The 19,094-nt window shown below is 41.0% G+C and overlaps 1 protein-coding gene across 1 annotated transcript; it reads left to right on the top strand.

The window, feature by feature from the left end:
- Positions 1-815: 815 nt before the first annotated feature.
- LOC117491739 (homeobox protein aristaless-like 4) lies at positions 816-18,724 on the top strand. The gene is made up of 4 exons (XM_034141831.1): positions 816-1,173; positions 9,612-9,925; positions 16,017-16,145; positions 16,783-18,724. Exons 1-4 carry the CDS (start codon positions 834-836, stop codon positions 17,098-17,100), a joined length of 1,101 nt encoding a protein of 366 aa, XP_033997722.1. The 5' UTR covers positions 816-833; the 3' UTR covers positions 17,101-18,724.
- Positions 18,725-19,094: the final 370 nt, after the last annotated feature.

The raw sequence follows: 19,094 nt of genomic DNA, 5'->3' as shown, positions 1-19,094 counted from the left end.
TCGTTGATGGGTTCTAATTGTCCATCACTATAAGTGGATATATCCGCACTGACAGACTTCTCACTTAATGTCAAACGGTTAACGTTGTTTGGTTTAATTTGGCTCACTAAAGCAAATCCACAAAGAAAATATTCATGTAATATAACGCGGTTTACTTTAAGCACTGTTATTGGGCATAATTTCCCGGCTTGATCCTTTTATTTCTGCATGCAGGAGGCATTGGATTTACCTTTAACACATAACGAATCGTGGCTCTCGTGACAGATATGGAAACAACTTTTTTTGTATATGCTTTCAAGTTTGATACAAAGAGCAGTCAAAGGTTGCTGTGTTCAGCCATGCATCAGTCGGAATCAAAGCAGTTATATTCATCCTCTAATTGCATTAATGTCATGTGTTGTGTCTCCCGCGTGTTTACCAAAAAAGCTTTGCCCCTTCTTAGCTTGACCTCCCATTTCTGCAGGCTGCATAATAGCACAGACTGGAGCTCGATGTGGGCCTATACTTCAGATGTGTGTGGAGTGGTGTGTGTGTGTGTGTCAGATTCACTGTAGGCTACTGAGGCGGCATCAGCTTGAGCAAGGCATTTCTATTTACCCCGACAAACCTTCAGGGGGCTTTTAGCATTTGTTCAGTCTGCAGTCTCTGGAAAACATCTGATTCATTTTTTTAACCAGTCCCAGATGCGGCAGCGTGAGAGTGTGTGTGCATGAGCGCGTCAGTGTGAGTTTGCCAGTGCATGAGTATTTGGGAAGAGAATATCTGCCGTCTATACCGAAGGGGAGGGAGAGAAGAACCGTGAGGATTTTTTTTTTTAATATAACTTTTTAGGTATGAACGCAGCGTGCGTCTCATACTGCGATATGACATCGATGGATTCATATTATAGCACGTCCACTCCGCAGGGTAGGGATCACCAGGCGAACCCGTTCAGGACTTTCCCGAGCTCTGAGACCAAATACAGCCCCACGTTCATCCCGGGGAAAGGACAGGCTTACGGAGAGAAGTCCCGCAGTCCTTTCCAGACCGAGTGCCAGTCTCTGGACGGCTCGGAGGAGGGCAGCTTCAACAAATACCAGCTCTTCCTGCAGAGACCGAGCTGCAAAACTCCGCCCGAAGGAAGCAAGCTGCACGCGGACAGCGGACACAACGGGAGCCTCATCCCCTGCTATGGTGAGTGCCATGAGAGAAACACTGAATTTAAACTGAGGCAACATATCGAGATCAGGTTCACGGAAATGTGGGAAAAAAGGGGACATTGGCAGGTTTAATGGAAACGGACTGTAGTGTGAAATATTGAACGTGAAGGTAATTATGTGTGAGCGAAAAGCAGAGAGGAGGAGAGGGTAAACCCACCAGGACTTGCATAAAAAAAACTGAACACAACTTATTAAAAAATCACATCATATGTAACTTGAGTTACGTTTTATTAAAAAACTACCGATGGCAACTGTGAGCTAAAACAAGAAAAAAATACTCCTTGTCCACCATTTGCAGAATACACAACCTTTCGAAATTCAGATAACATTTGCTTGGAATAACTAGTCATTAATAGACACAATCGATTTAGTCACAAAAATATATTTGAAATATATTCCAGGGAAAGTAAGATTTCCTACCCTGTGATTCCAAACTGGGCTTTAAATGTCGCGTTATAAAAGCAAATGATTTCCTTTATACGAGATGTGTCCTGCGAACTAAGGAAGCTCTTTAAACTTTTTTGAATCGATGTTTTCCCATTTATCTTTTCTGATCATGACGTATGCACATAGAAGTTTATAAGTTCACCCTGAAGCCGCAGCATCAGGGCTCTGCTCTCCATGGCTTGCAGCTGCAGTTTGTTTTAGTCCAGAGAAAGCAAAACTAATTTCATCACTGACAAATACAGGCAGGTCATGAATTATTCTAATATTCAGAAGTCAGCGAGGAAAGAGCAGAGACGCACGTACACAATAATCCAAACTCTATTAGGGAAAAAATAACTATTTTAATTCGATGTTTTAATGCGAAGTATAGGCTACATTGTGTCTTTTGCGTTTTTTTAAGTTATTTTTTAAATGATAAATTAATAAACTAATGACGGGCTAAACTATTCCACTGCTAAGGAAACAAACATTTATTTGAATAAATATATCTATTTATAGGCCAAGAACTCTCAATTTGTCCATCATTCATAATAAAAGAAAGTTACGAATTTAAACATTTAAAATGAGCGTTTAGAGTGCTTGGACGTCCCGAGTAATAGCATTCATTTAAAACGAAAGCTTTGCAGCCTTATGTCGGGCGACGATCTGTAGCACTGCAAATGCAGAACTGTTTAAAGAAAACAATCCATTTACTGTCCTTTTTATGAGAAGCGAGGGCATAAACAGAAAATAAAACTATTTTATTGAGCAGACGAAGTAGACTGTAGACCCACAAGAGAGAATTAACAAAAAAAAAAGTGAGTTTGTGTACACATTTACTTTAAATAATATAGTGTTTTTTTTACAATATATCTAACTTGAAAAACTTAATTAAAAATAATATTTCGATAAGTTATCAGCGTATAGACCCGTTGGCGCCAATATACATTTCAGGTCCAGATGTTTGTCATGATGCGGATGTAACGTAAGAAAACATCTGTTGTGATCGTGGCCGAAATGTGATGTGCATCGTCACTTGTGCTGTAACCAACCTTTAAATATACATTTGAATCAACGATGATTCGTAGTGGAACATTTTTTTTTAATAAAAAAAAAGTAGCTTATTAAAAAAAGCTAAGCCCCAACAAATTAAAAACACTAAATTCTTGATGTATAGAAGTTTATTTAAGAGTTAGATGTAACCAATAAAACTAAACTGCCCTAACATTGCTCAGAGGGACCAATTATAAATAACCCTGCAGAATAAGTACTTTTTATTCACGCAGTAGCCAGTTCCACACTTTGCCAAAATACATCAGAAGTGCAAAGTAATCTGTTTTCCTGAGAAACAACTGGAGTCACTCTTTATTTAAAGCTGAACTGTCACTTTTTTTCTGGAGTTGAAGAGCCATTCCTCCACACTGCAGCCCCCCTGCACTAAAGTGAGTGGATTTGGCAAGTGCATTGACAGAACCATTTAAACACCACCATTAAATGCAACATGCCTCCCTCGAGGAGAGCTCTGCAGTGTTATCATTGAAAAATGTTGCAGCCAGATGAAGGCATCGTGGCTCTGGGGAAGATGCTTTGGGCTTTTGCCAAACCCTCAGGCGTCAACAGGCTTTTGCTGTTATGTGTGGTCCGCAATGGGAGATATATTGCTCAATGCTGACGCTTTATCTCCATCATGATGACAAAAGTCACCCCAAAGGGAGTTTTCTGTGTGTGGCAACTTGTAAAACTGTTTACACGGCAACACAACTTTTAGAGTCATTCTGATAGATGTCACATAGTATTCGTGTACACCAAAAAGGAGCAAAACAATGTTTAAAATATGTTTCAGATATATGGTGAAACATCTAATGTGTTAACTTTTACAATAAATAGCATGCAAAGATAAGAAAAGCATGAATATGTGGATTTAATTTGTATATGTATACTCGATGTATTTTTGGCATATATATTCACACCTTATTTTCACACTTAATTTAGAACACTTGAACACTTCTTTGCAAATGGTTTCTTAATTTAAAAAACACTTTTTTTCTGATTTCACATGATTCAGCTGTAGAAAAACAGTTTTAAATCTAAGGGCTTAAAAGTGATTCCAAAATACATATTAAGATATTTTGGATCTCTAAAATCACCTACTATTGTTTTACAATATTGATGTAGTTTTGTGCAGATTACTGCCTACCTAACTTTTAAATGACTAGAGTCTATGAGAGAGTGAATGAACGTATTTCTGCACAGTAGTGGCTCAGGTTGGCGGGTTTGTTTCCGTCAGTACATTTTAATCAGGGACTGTCCCATGGCGACAGCAGGGATGGAGTCGTCTACCTGCTCACACAGCGATGAATGAAATAAAACCCCCGGAGCTGATCGAGAGCTGAGGAATGCAGGTCAGCCCTGCAGGAGAGCTCTGCATTAATCTGAGGCAGATGCGCATTACTGGCTCCTATAGTTATTATTCATACTCCCCAAACATCAGATCTCAAAAGCCATACAGAGGGTCCCTGAGATGACAAAGTGGGGCTGGTTTATATAACCCCGTCTCAACAATACCTAGTATAAATAAGCAATGTGTCAGAAATGGACATCGAGATTGGGTAATGATTTGAGGGCCTCGGAAGAAATGAGAGGGTTTCGCACACGTGTGGGAATAACTGTTTACAAGCTAAAGTGCTTTACTGAAATATATCGCTCTGACATTCATTGCATGAAATAGTCTTTTTTGCTTCATCATTTTAAACCATTATTGCTTTCTGCCACAGAGGTACCCTAGTTTTGTAAACACTAACATATAATGAAAATATTATTACATTTTCTTTATTAATTTGAAAGAACGTAAGGGCATCTAGGGAAACATCTGAAAAGTAGAGATAATGGTGCTTTCAGGCCTGTAGTTGACACTGAGGTTGAGCTCTGCATTGCTGATGTACAATGCAATGTTTGTGGAAGCACTGGTGTTCACTAAAGGCTTTTTGTCTCATCCTCTGTCTTCTTACAAAATAACATTTATAACATACAGCTTTGTACATTTTTTAAGTTTTAAAATAACCCCTCCTCCCTTCAGCAGGATTTGAAGCATCCTGTGATATGTAAAACAATTTTCTCTGCATATGAAAACCAAAACAAGACACACAAAAAGTCCTGGCAGCCAATGAAAAGCCTCCTGTCAAAATACAGTACTCTACATGTTAAATAGCTCGGGGAAGTGATGTCACAGGATATGCATGTACTGATGACTAACACATTGTGTCCATGTTAAAGTATGAATGACACCTGTGATCATGCCGCGAGAGTCTGTGAACCAGAATAAATTAGAATATATAATGAGAAAGCTTGCAAAGATGAATTCTGGCTTGTGTAAATGTAAGGGTTTGTACAAATGTGTGAGCTGCAAAAAACCTGACTTCCACTGAATGAAAAGACATTTACTGTAAGTCTTAAAACGCCTCATATTTCCACTCAAAAATGTGTCTCTCATGCCCTACCTGAGAACTTTAACCAGCTGGCGCACATTTTGAGCTGTTCATTTCACGTTGAGGCTATGCGCTGGTTCTTTACCTTTCCTTCCTAGATTCTTATAAATGACCTAATCTGACCTCTGCAGGAGTTCTTGAATAATGCAAACGTTTGGTCACACAGTACTATGTTATATGGACAAAAAACACATTTTACTTTTTGTCACAAAATGTGAACTCTAAAAAGCCAACACAGACAATACTAGAAACAATTGGGCAACACAGAAGCATTATAATCCCTTTTTGGTCCATCACTACAATAGTTCTCTTTCTCAGCTTGCTTTTCAGCTTGCTTTCAGCAGAGGGAAACGGCACATTTAGCTTGTTTCTAATTAAAGCAAGGGGTGAAAAGTAACCCAAGTCATCATCGTGTGACAACGCCTGCACCACAAACTTTCTTTATGCTTCTCTATGAAGAAAAGACATAGAAATACCTCATACATCTGGGATTCAAGACAGTATGAATGTGGTCATGAACCAATTCATGAAAACAGACAGGGAGAGACTAACACGTGATTAATTACATCATGTATAATTAGTTTGATTTAAATTCCTTGTCATTCTCATTTCTTCATTCCAGTCATTTGATGCCCCTTTTTGTACTTAATGTTTAACACCACATTTAAGCTATATTATTATATATTAGAAATAATAATAATGATAGTAATCATTTAATTTAATCCCCACCTTAAAGGTTAATGTTTTTTCTTAGGACAGTAAAAATAAAAGTAAATAATGTCATATTTCAAGGACAAACTCCTTGAAATATGAAATGTATTAATTTTGGCATGCTGCAAACACTTAAACAACTTTTAAAATTAAAGCTTTTTTCAATTTATAATTTTATCAAGATGCTTTACAAGTTTGTTTTCCCTTCCATAAAAAAAACGAATCTCAAACTATTTTTGAGCTTTTTGATATGAGACAGTGACAGGTATACCAAGGTATTCTGACAGTAGTGAGGTCATGATTGTGTCAATATTTCAGGAGCTGAGGCTGAGCAGAGAGATCTTTTGGTTTCCCAGGGAATCTGCATTCCTGCGTGAGCCGCTGGCATAGATCTCTCCTCAGGAACATCTGGGAGCCTCCCTTTCTCTGAGGAAACAACAGTCAACATCAGGACTGTGCTCCGGGAAAAATAATCCAGCCCTAAGCGTGTCTGCGAACCAGCAATGAATATAAAATTGATTGCCACCAAAGCCAATATTTGACTTTATTTGCTCCATATAAGGTGTGATAAGTGGAGAGCCATAGTGGCAGACTCCTGCCAGCCTCCAGTGTTTTGAGAGAACATTTTGGAGCACTCTGTTTAAAAGCATTCCCTTCCCTATTTAGTGTTTGGTCATTAACCCTTCCCCAGGTTACTAATTTATAGTGTTTCTTTTATTTGGCTTCACTTGACCCTCCCCGTCCCATTCCATAAAAACTGAGAGGGTGCCCTGTTGCTTTACAACCAGTTAAATTACACTTTGATGTTTTCTCTCTGTTTTCAGCAGTGATTAAATTGCTGACCCTAGTAAACATCTGACCTCGGCTAACTGAAGAGATCTGCAGCTTGTCACAGAGTAACTTTGGCAAATTGCAGGATCAGCCAGTGGCATTCACTGCATTTATATATACAGTACATTGACGAATACTGAAATTAGAACAGTCAAAAACACATTCCTCTGAATGCCAAAAAAAAATGGAGCCAATGCAGTGGAATCTTGGCTCCAAAAGAAAGTGTGTGATGGCTATGTTTTCCAGAACAGCGTGCAGAAAAGACAGCTCAGCATGCGAGTTACTGGAAGATGTTTGTGGCAAAGGACTGTGTTGTTAGCGTGACAGAGAAAGATAGATTTTGGAGTACTAGGAAAGATGTTGATTAGAGCAAAGTAGATTCTTCATTGTGGTGACATACAGAAAGCCTGTATAAGACTGAGAACCATAAAGAAAAAGTTTAAATTGTTTAGACTTTTGAAACCACTCTTGATAATGTATATGAAGCTGCTTAGCTTAGAACAAAGACTGAAACTGGGGGAAACGCTAGTCTGGCTCGGTGTAAATATAACAAATTCTGACTACCAGTACCTCTAAAACTCACCAATTAACAATTTATGTCTTGTTGATTGAACTTCATTACAGTTTTTATTGTGGGTTACGTGCCAAACTTTTTTTCTAAATCGATTATAAATAGTCACATAATGACACAATTGGAAATTGTCAGCTATTTATGCTAAGCTAGTAAACAGTTGCTCAAAGTAGCTTTCATATTCACTCTACTAACATTAAAGTGGTATAATTATTCTCATCCATCCAAGTGTATTTCCTAAAATGTCAAACAATTCCATTAAACGTAACAATGCAGGTTCCAACTTCAAACCTTTGCAACATCTATCCCACCATCTTCCCCCCACAGGATATATGCCTTGCTCAGGGGCATGACTGCATTTTCTCTCCCAGATGCACATGCTAAGCAGGAACCTGGAGTTGACCTGTATTATTTCTTAACATTGCATGCTCCTGCCCAGGGGTGAAAAGAAAATATTGCACGGTGCTCCAGCATTAGAGGCCAGTGCAGGGGTAGAAGGTGATGTCAGTACATCTGCCTGCGTGGAGACTGTAAGAGGGTCTGACAGGTGGGCCACAACGATATGAGGTCATGAACTCCAGCTGGGCGAGCTGTGTTGTTCCATTAGCGTCTCTATCGGGGCAAGTCTGAGCCGGAGAGCAGGGGGGGGGGGGGCTGCTGCGGCATCGAGAGGATGACTATTGACATCCCATTGTGGAACACGTAGCCAAAGGCATAGTAATCCATGAAAACAAACAGGCACGCTGCAGACAGCCACCGCCTAGCTTCATCACTCTAAAACTATTCAGTCGTCTTACTAACCACTAAATCACTTGGCTCTGAGAGTCACCAGCGCCACAAGGTGTCAGCTCTCTTTCCCTCGCTGCGCTGCGTTTCTGAGAGTGACAGCAGGACATTACTGACATCACTCTTAACAAAAATGCAAAGCGACAAAGTAAAATGCCTAACTATTAAGTTAATTATCCTCAACTTGATAGAAGACAAATGTTTTTAGAATAAAGTAATGCTGTTGTTGCGCAATAATTGCAGTCAGTTTATGTAGAAGACCATTATGTGCTGGTCTGGGACCAACACAGTTAGGACAGGCGCTCCCAGTGCCCAGTCGCAGGAAAGGCAAACAGAGAGGCTGACAGAGCACACTATTCTCACTGGCCCGCAACCAGACCCCTTCAGCTTATTTATTCATACAGCTGTTTGTTTATTGAAGGAGAAGGGACAGCTTTCTTCATCTCCTAAAAGGAAACAAAAAAGCTAGCAAGGGCTGACAGGAACAGAGTAAGGTCTGTCACAAAATGGACTCTCTCGAAATTGAAGGTGACAAACACAATGTTGTTTACATCTCAGGGGCAAGGCTGCGGGGCACAGGCAGTCGTACACAAGGCCCGCCATACACGGCTCGAGATGGAGCGGGTTTTGGCGTGGCTCGGGTTTCAGGTGGCGTGATTGAGAGATGTGAGGGAGAGGGCTTCAAGGGTTGTGTCACAGGTCACGCCAATGTGTAGTGACATAGCTTTCAAACAGAAATAGCATTTATTTTCTTGTTGCAAACAGACAGGGCTTTTGAACCTTAAAGTAAGACATAACAGAGGTGATGTAAGCTTTAAGTGAATGTCATCTTGTGGGGATGTTGTAATGTGATGATGAGCAGACACACTCCCTGGCTTCAACGTGAGGCACCACAGTTTTATTCAGTCACTTTTTAAAGAAAGGGTGGCTCTGCTGAAGAGTTTGATTATAGAGTAGCAACTATGATTATAGCACTATAACATGTGGCTTTATTCTATCAGCTGTAAAAACGTTGGTTCTAATAGCTTGTTTTAAAATAATAATATTACAGAATAAATATGTTTTGTGTTGCATCTGAAGCCACACTTAAACTGCAACGGTTGTTTTGGTTGAGTCATACGATTGGAATTAGTCACACTTTAACTGAAACTGCTCAAAGGTTTATTTTCTATTTGAAACAGTGTCACAACTAAACTTTCACATCTCCAGTGTCTGGTCTGAACTTTCAGAGCAGTACTGTCAATCCACATCAAATACTTAAAGCGGCTCTTCAGTGAAGTACTCCATACAGATCAAGACCTTTGAAACAGAGACTGAATGTCCTGACTTTCATTTTCTAGCAAAGGTCAAACTCCAGAAACCCTAAATCCTTAATTTACAACAAGGCAAACATACAGCGCCATTCATTAAAGCCGCTACTTTTAAACCACACACCTTCAGTTGGTAAAATAGGAAGTCTAGAGTCCAATGTGAGGCAATTCTTTTCAAACAATGGTCAAACTTGTAAACTAAACTTCATGTGTAAAAATAAGAGAACAAATGACATTTGATTGTAACGTTCCACACGTTCTTTTTGAGTATTTATCTATCTCATATTTACAGGAAAAGACAACAGCGGCCTAACAGAGTCCGAGTTAGCCCCAAGCGGCGACCCTCCCGGGATGGAGGGCAGCTACCTGAACCTGAAGGCGCCGGGCGAGAAGGGGCTGAACGAGCGGCCGGGATCGGACTTTTCCAGCCCTCTGGACAAAAGTGAGGTGGAGAGCAACAAAGGCAAGAAGAGACGCAATCGCACCACGTTCACCAGCTACCAGCTGGAGGAGCTGGAGAAGGTTTTCCAGAAGACACACTACCCAGATGTTTATGCCCGCGAGCAGCTGGCACTGAGGACAGATCTGACGGAGGCTCGTGTGCAGGTGAGAACATCAGGTTACACTGCATTGATTAAAGCCAACAAGTCCCCCAAGTTCAAAAACAAAAGATGTCATTTAAATATGTCCTCTTAAATGAGAAGGTTTCTGATCTTCTAAAAACAAAATCATTCCAAATAACTTTTTAGAACAAATCTGTTGAATGTTGATGATGTGAAAATGCTATGATTACATTTTGGTTAGGTTTAGGCACAAACACACATTGATAAGAATCATGGAAACACGGTGGTTTGGGTTAAAAGTTACTACGTTGTTAAAGTTAGAGGAGATTTGCTGTCATGGTTACAATAATTACCATAACACATGTTGTTAAGGAATAGGACAAACTGCATCATGCTTGAAAAACAAACAAAAAACAAACAGCGGTTTCACAAGTCCATCCCCCCCGGCCCCAGTGTACTGTATAACGGTCTGATTTCCTCCTTTGATATCATCAAAATTACTACAGTCACTCAAGAGCTTTGTCACTTTGGACATGGTATAGTAAGTCATTTTGGGGCATTTGGTTAAACAACAAATAGTGTTGTTCCTTCTTGAGAGGACGGTCTCCACGAGCTATGTTGAAGGATTGTAGTTATTAATGTTGCGTGCTAATAACCACTCAGGGAAATGACAAAGAGGGCTGGAAGAGTTAAGACTGGCATGTTGACAGAGATTCTTCAGAGCTGCAGACAGCGAGGCCTATTGTTCTTCCTCTCTCTTTCTGCCTGCCAGTTGTAGATCAGAGTGGGATGGGTGGGACTGAGGGAATATTCTGCTCTTAGCTCTTACATGCTGCAGACTCTGCTGAAAGGTCAGAGGCCAAGGGTTTCTCCCCAGCACTACCATGTTCAAAATACTTCACCGCACAACTCTTCAGGCAGGGAGGGGAAAACACATGCAGAGAAAAAAAGAGTCATCAAAGCTATTGGCGAGGATGTAAAAAACACTTTGAGATGCCACTTTCAATTTCCCAGCCTGGACCAAGACATAGTCAGGGACAGAGAACCTGGTCTGGTCCTCGCGGTGGTACAGTAAAATAAGTACATTCATGTTGCGTTCGCACAGACCCATCTATTCCCCAGATGAATGTAATTAACTTCCTCATAGGACAGGCCCACAGCAGACTCTGTTGAGTCCCTGTGAGGTTTGACCCATACTTTTAAAATCAGAACCTAAATATGTACGCAATCAAGACTAAACCCCACAATTTCAACCGAAGGTCTATCAAGACAAAGTCCAGGGATATCCAATTGTTGAATACCAAGGGGCACTCGAAGCTTGGCAAGCGATTGGAGAATCCTTTTCATCTTCATAACAACAGCCATTCAAATACAGATGTTTTCTGCCAAAATGCCAGTGTCAAGGTCCTACAGTTTCATCCTGAGTTTGATGATAAATGTCTTCATAAAGTCGGGCTGCATTTTTCCATAATCACATCTGTGACTTTTGCTGCCACTAGTTTATTTAGTACAATTAGCTCTCAACCTCAGACCTGAACTTCACCACACTGCCTACTTTCTTTCGAGAGGGAGACTGTGTGAGTGACTGCGGAGGCAGTCTATCAATCGCCTTGGTCCTGGATGACAGAGATGAGGTGAGACGGCTGGACTTCAAAGCTGCTTTTGGAGTTGTGCACTCTGCCCTCCCTCTCTCCCTCTTCCTTTCTTTCTCCGCCTGCTGGCTCTGGAGCATAAATAAAGCTCTTTAATGGCTCTGTAAGCTGCCTTTTGCTGTCAACGTCTTTAGCAATTACTGTATCACCGCCAAGCACTTTGAGCTCCGAAGAGCTCTGAGCCACCTTCCTTGCAGATGTCCGCTAGATAAAATAAAGAAGAGCAGTAAGTGTTTGCGGTTGGTAAATATCCTTTTGGGCTTCAAATGTAGGATGCATCAGCATTTAATATTATGCGAAAAATAATGATTTTGTGTTAATTTAATTTCTGCTTGTGAAAAGAAATCCTAGCTTTCTTTTCTAATGAACTTAGAAGTCGGGGAATAAGAGACGCAGAGCCACAGAGGACACATCTGACTTCATAATGTTCCTCGAATGATCTTCCTGCCAAACTATTTGGCTTGAGCCTCATTCAGACTGCTGTTCAAAGGCAAAGCTACGTAGAGCAAACCCTCTGTGAAACATGACACACTCGGTATACCAGAAACCAAGACAAGGGCCATGTATGACCTCAAACATTGTTTCCTTGTTTATAAAAGGCTCCAGTAAGTGTGTGAGTGTCCACGTTAAAAGAACACATTTGCAAGTGACTGACTTTGAATCGTATGTATATATAACAAGGTACATGCATGTGTTTTCTGTGAGTGTCTGTGTGCTGGGTCCACTGCTCTCGTCTGCACGCCTCCCAAAGGTCAGAGGGGTTAGCTGCGGAAAGCCAAGGGCTTAGGCGTCAGGAAATTAAACATGAAATGAAAACAAGCTCCAGTTTGAACATTCTCCCATCTCACTTTCAAATATCCCCACTTCCCCTCGCTGACTTAAAAGGGAGGAGGGAGGAGAGAGACATGGAGCGAAGGGTCGGCGGTGTGTTGGGGGAGGGGCTGGAGGGGGAGAGAAAGAGCTTCAACAGAGAGGTGGGAGTACGACAAAGAGATTAGGAGTAAAGGAGTAAAGTTGGTTTATCACGGTCCATCACAATTAAGAGGACAGCTCGGTAACTGATAACACTTTCATTAAAAAGAAGAGTGGAGCAGCTTTTAAATACTTGTAAATGTACATGAATCTTACCGACATTTTACTTTATCCACAGTTTGTGCCTTTCATGTATTACCATTTCATTGGAGTCACAGAGCTAATTACTTTTTACTGATTTCCTGGTGATCTTTGACACTTTTAAAAAACACTAACCACTGAATTCAGAATCCTAAAAGACTGAATATAAAAAATACTCCATCAGCTACACAATACAATACACAAAACAATAAATACACTTCCTGAGGTGTATTTAGGAAGTCCGATATAGGGCTGCACGATTTTGGGAAAAAAAATCTAATTGCGATTTTTCTGACAAATATTGCGATTGCGATTCGATTTGCGATATTTGTTTTTAAGCGACCCAACGGAAGTTTATTGTAAAATGCGGACATATCTCCGGCTAGGAAGGTCGCATCAACGTGCTCCCGTCTCTAGCACCCCCGCAGCCCGAGCTACGAGTGAACTAAACTTACATGAAACTTCCGTTGGGTTGCTTTAAAGTCAAGCTTCAGTTTAAGATTCACGCTGTAATAGATGTAAAACATGTGATGGAGCATTACTAACCTGACTCAGATGCTTTGTTTCACCAAACCATCTAGGAAAGCTCCATTGGAAGCCATTTGGAAAAGGGCAGGCACTTTCAAAAATACTTGGCAGGTGATTGGATCAATCTGTCTATCACCTTCTATCATGGGCCACTTCTGATTGGTTAACAATGGCTTATAACATTAGTCCATGCCTTTTTTGGCAGGCAGAAAAGTGCACAAAAATATCTTTATTTTGTTTAAGAATATTAATGTAAAATAAATCTCAATATTTTATAATAAAAGGTTACACTTTTGAACAAATTTAGCAAGGCTACTATCTTTGTTTGGATTAGGAAAAAGAGGTGGACTTCGGAAACATGATACAAAAAAGATATCTTTGAGGATTGTTTTGTTTTTAAATGACTTTTCAAATGTTGCTGTTTTTTTTGGGGGGAAAATAAGATGCTAAAATCTGTCTTAAAAGCAATAGTAAAACATTAGAGGCTACATGAACCTCTGACAAATCAAACCCTCCTAATACTAAAAACAACTGTTGGTGAGTTTTGCATTAATCACTCTCAACACGGCCCTTTGTGTTGAGGATTATATTTAGAAACCTGTGATGTTATGAGCTCACATTACTGATGAAGAACCAAAGGAAATACATGACTAAACCTCAAACAATAATAGACCCCCAAATCCTCAAGGGAGCATCACAGACTGTGAACCCCCCTCCAAACATATGATATAATTCAAAAGGCAACAACCCCTCACCTTGACATTGGGGTTCAGCCACAACCTCGGATATCAGTTTACCACTTTTCAGGCGTGAGCTGTCCTCTAATCTCACCAGCTGACCCGAGGAATGTCGGAGTCGGACGACATTTCTATAAGTCACCTTCTTGCAAAAACAGTCAGCGGCTTTGTGGAGGCGATATATGGTACTTCCTTTGAAAATGACCCAGCTAAATATTTACTTCCAGTCAAGAAAATTGAGGTTTGTGTGCATGTTGTGGCACTTAAAGTTGTTATTATCCAATTTCATAAAAATTCTCTCCTGCTCAGTAAGAGAAACTCAAAATGGGATCATATCTTTGTGCGACATTGCTCATGTTTGTCACTTGACTCCATTGTGTTTAACTTGATTGGGAGAAATGGTGAGAGAGAAAAAAGAGCGACGGGGGGGGGATTTGAGGAGGTTGACTGAGGGGAAATTGCATGTCAGGACTGTGAAAACCACAAGCTGATTGGGCTGGGAATCAACCCACAATCCCAAGTTAAAACCCCTGAGTCGAGGCAGGATCGCTCTCTCTTTTCTCTTTGAAGAAGTTTCCCTTTCCCTCTTGGGAGGATAAGATTCAGACAACCAACAAATACGTACAAATAAACATGTGGAGACGTCCAGTACCCCCCTTAGTTCCTCTATTCGCCTTTATAGGTTTGTGAGAAAACTTTGTAGAAAAAAAGCTTAGCAAAAACGTATAACTTATTATATAAAGGAACAGTAGAGATGCATGCTAAGGAAAGGAGGATATACATAAAAGCGGCTCCTGGCCTCAAGGAAAAAGCAGCAAACTCTCATATTTCAGAGGTTGGAACAATCGAATGTTCATTTTTGCTAAAAATTCAAAATGTTCTCTACAGATAATTGAATAAGGATTTTTGCAACTCTAAAGCATAACAGTCATGTTTGGCCACTTAGTTGTACAAATAACTGAAATTGAAACAATACAGAGCATTCGACACAAAGCATAACGGAAACTAAATAAATGGCAAAGAAATGCATTGTTTACAAGCTGGTTAAATATCTATAGATATCTATATAAATATCCAAAAGCTTATAATGTCACTGAGGCTCCTTTTCATCTTAGTCAAATCTATTTTGTTCTGTTGTTTCTGCCAAAGCAGCACATTTGTCTCAAAAGGATTAACCTTCTTTACATCATAAGAAACCCTCTACTTAAACCATAGAAATGCAAACTTCCCCAACAAACTTTCAGGACAGCGTACAACAGATGACGTGTGCACATACGGAGTGCACATAAAGAGCATAGTAAATGACATTACACAGCATGGATGGAGAATACCGAGACCGCAGTAAAAATATTTCAGTGTGTTTCTCTTGGGATACACAATTAATCTCGTATCACTCCTTCTTTCACCATTTATTCTTGCTTTCATGCACTGCCTTCCACAGTTAGGGAGCAATGTTCTTAAAATACCTGCACCTGGTCTGTCAGCAGGTACTGAAAGCAGCCCACAACCTTCTGCAGAAGAGCAACATACTTCATAAACCGCATCCAGTACTTTATAATCTCAAAAGACGGACAAAAAAATATATATTCTTGGTCAAAAGTTGAACTTTGGTTTCATAGATTATGAAGAGGGATTCCCCACTGTATCCCACTGTGCTGACATGTGGGGGAGAGCACACCTCTCTCAGAGTGATTTATGAATGGCTACAGGCCCAGATGTGGATCTGTCGACGCTGGCAGCCTGAAGGGAGGCAGACGCCTGCGTATCAAAGGGAGGAGCGGATCCGTGCAGCACCAGGGGAGACGCACCATTTTCACATCAATTGCACCATGTGGACGGCACTTTAAAGACACGTCAAGTCTTAAAACCTGGGCATGGACTTTCATGTGCAGCAGAATTTATTTGCTTCACTATCTTTATTTTATGTGGCTCAGTCTCTTACTTTGTCTTGCTGAGGGGAAGAGGATAGCTTTGACTCTGCAAATAGAAAAAAGTACTTGTGTTCGCACGTGATGTGAGATATGAGAGATGTGTTTAATGTTTAATAAAACATTGTTTGGTAGTGGCCGGTCTGAAGTTTGACTGTTGGATTGTTTTCTTGCAGGTGTGGTTTCAGAATCGCAGAGCCAAGTGGAGGAAGAGGGAGCGTTACGGTCAGATGCAGCAAGTCCGGACTCACTTCTCTACTGCTTACGAGCTGCCTCTACTGACCCGGCCCGAGAACTACGCTCAGGTACAAATTAAACCCCAAATAACAGATATTTCTGGCCACCTAGAGGCAGCTGAAACAAATTATGAAAACAACATTGACAAAAGCATCATATTTTACATGTATAGGGCAAATTTGTTAGCAATCTGGTGAGTATAAGTCCAATATTAACTGGTTTCTATATTGAATATTGGACTCTTGCTAAATGCGCCACTAAATACTCACTAAGGACACAACATTATCTCACTTCTTAGAGAAGCCAACCCATTTACTAAGTCCGCAACCCAAACAACCCAAGTTCCGGGCTAACAGGCAGCTCTATGCTGTCGTCTCCTCCCTACTAGCCAATAAATGCAAAATAGCATCTTTAAATGCACAAAACAGCCTGTAAAAGTTGCTAACTGTGTTTTGGTGCCGAGCAGGTGATGTATATCGAGTTATTAGAGCTTTTCTATTGAACACAGTGACAGAAACACTATGAGAGCAGAATGAACTACAATATTAAAGTTGTGTGCTGGGTAGCTCAACATTAAGATGAAACTTGCTATAATGCTACTGAAAAGGGGTAAAGATGCAGATTCAGGTGCAGATTCTCAGTTTTTCCCTCCAAAAGACCAATTGACATGTGATCTTGATCATAATCCCTGCTCTCCCCCTCCAGATCCAGAACCCTTCGTGGATCGGCAGCAGCGGGGCCTCTCCATTGCCAGGTTGCGTGGTGCCTTGCGACACCGTGCCCTCCTGCATGCCGCCTCACCCTCACGGTCCTGGAGGCGTCTCTGACTTCCTGGGCGTGCCCAGTCCAGGGAGCAGCCACATGGGACAGACGCATATGGGCAACCTTTTTGGAGGGGCCGGGATGAGCGGGGGAATCAATGGCTATGATCTTAATCTTGATCCAGACCGCAAGTCTTCCAGCATAGCTGCGCTGCGTATGAAGGCCAAGGAACACAGTGCAGCCATCTCTTGGGCGACATGATGTCTCAGCCCAAGTCCACCCAGCCCCCATTGGCCCTCTTCTCTGGAGCAGCCATCAGCGTGGGGGAGGAGGGAGTTTTCCTGAGAGCACTAAATGATAACGCAGGTCAAATGAACAGGGGGGAGACTGTGGAGATAACCGAGGCCATTACAGCAGCCAACGCAACCAAGATAACAACTGTGACTGTGACAGTCCGCAGATACTGAAAGTGAGAGAAATCCAGAGGTGTGACGAAGAAGAAGATGTTTGTGTTCATTCTTGATTCCTTGATTTCTCAGGTCTCATTGAAATATGGGGTTTAGTCCCTGATAAACTGGGTATCATTCAGAAATTCAGAATAAGCAATATAATAAATATGGTTTACAGGATTTGTTAATAGAAATACAGAAATTCAGTGCCAAAGCCAGTCATATCTGCAGTATTATAAATTAATAACTAAGCTTATGTTATTAAGTTCCTTATTGTTTATACCACCCATCCTGCCCCAGTCATTTTGTTTGTTATACTTTATAATAACTTTTATAAATGAGTTCAAGTACATATCTGAAGTTGTGTTTTTAAAAGCCATTCAAAAACAAGGCCAAGCTCAGATGAACACCAAGATGTTAAGAGCTACTTTTCTGTCACTTTCCATTGCATCCAATAATTGGTTTATAAGAAACTTCAAAAGTTTTCTAAGGCTCCACCGGGTAGTTTATTTGCCTGTAAAGAAGGACAGAGGTTGAATGCAGTAAGGTAACAGAGACTAACTGAGTGAGAGCAGACATGGCCTGTGCCAATTTATTCTGGGAGGAGGGCAGGCACTGGATTGGCAGCAGTTTCAAACCAACGTGTCATTTCCTCCCCCAGGGCTGCCTGCACAGGTTCCCCCGCTAGGCCCGGGCCTCAGGTTACAGGAAACACCGTCTCCACTGGCAGACGAGGCACAGCAACGCACAGCAGCAGCCTTCAACACCAACTAGCTACGCCAGCTTCAATCAGCCACCAACAGGAATAGACACACTTAATTAGCCTCAAAGTAAGCGGTAGTACATCACAGTGAGGACACACTGCACACACAGGTCAATACGCTGTAACAATCAAGTCATGCTCAGACGAGGGCTCAGCAGAGATGACTCTTGGATTTGTGGCTCGCTCACAGATTCGTCACATGCCAGAGACGGCAGGTCTGCATCAACGGCATTCTGCAATGTTTAGGTAATGTGATGACTTTAGAGCCGGGCTGCAGGAATGTGGTGGATATGTCCCGTGATTGCATGGGTGTCTCTGTGCGTTACCCCGCAGGAATACGCTTGTGACCAGAGCTGGGCTGCAGGCTGAGGCTAGAGACAGGCTTCATTAGTCTTTTGGCTGATCTCTGTGTGATGCCCGCTTGGCTACATATCCGTTTCCTTTCCCCGGCAGCATGATGGCAAGAGAGTCTGGTTCTGCTCCTCAGAGGTGGTTGATCATTTTAACATACGAGTGCCCTTATGCATGAAAGTAGGATTGCGTCCAACGACTATTATTAGTATAGATTAAATGTAGGTATTTCAACCATTGACAGTTTGGTCTATAAAACGCCAGATAAACAGTGAATAATTACATTTTATCCAAATCTATTAAATACAAGAGGGGACATCTTCAAATATTATTTTGTTGCACCAACCCCCCCCCCCCCCAAAAAAAAGCAGCCACAACGTGAAAGGTTGGAACCAGAGAACATTTCCCCTTTTTGCTTGTAAGATTATTTAAAATTATTATAAATATTGTTGTTTATACATTTTCTGTAGCCCCTTTATTGCAGCTCTACGGTGCCTCCTTTTTTTCAAAGGATTTTTTTATTTTCTAGATAACTTATATCATCCAGTGATCAAATGTATTGTTGTTGCCTTCAAATTAAGCTCTTTTCTGTCAACAGTTAGTACATTTGGTGACAACACAATGGTTATTATAACATTAGTGTTCATGCGGTTAATGTCATTTCCACAGAGGGTTTATTAGCAGAATAAAAA

This window comes from Trematomus bernacchii, unplaced genomic scaffold, assembly GCF_902827165.1.
Source record: "Trematomus bernacchii unplaced genomic scaffold, fTreBer1.1, whole genome shotgun sequence".
In the NCBI taxonomy this organism is placed as follows: Eukaryota; Metazoa; Chordata; class Actinopteri; order Perciformes; family Nototheniidae; genus Trematomus; species Trematomus bernacchii.
The sequence above is the reverse complement of the archived record's forward strand: the minus strand, read 5'-3'. Positions and strand labels throughout refer to the sequence as shown.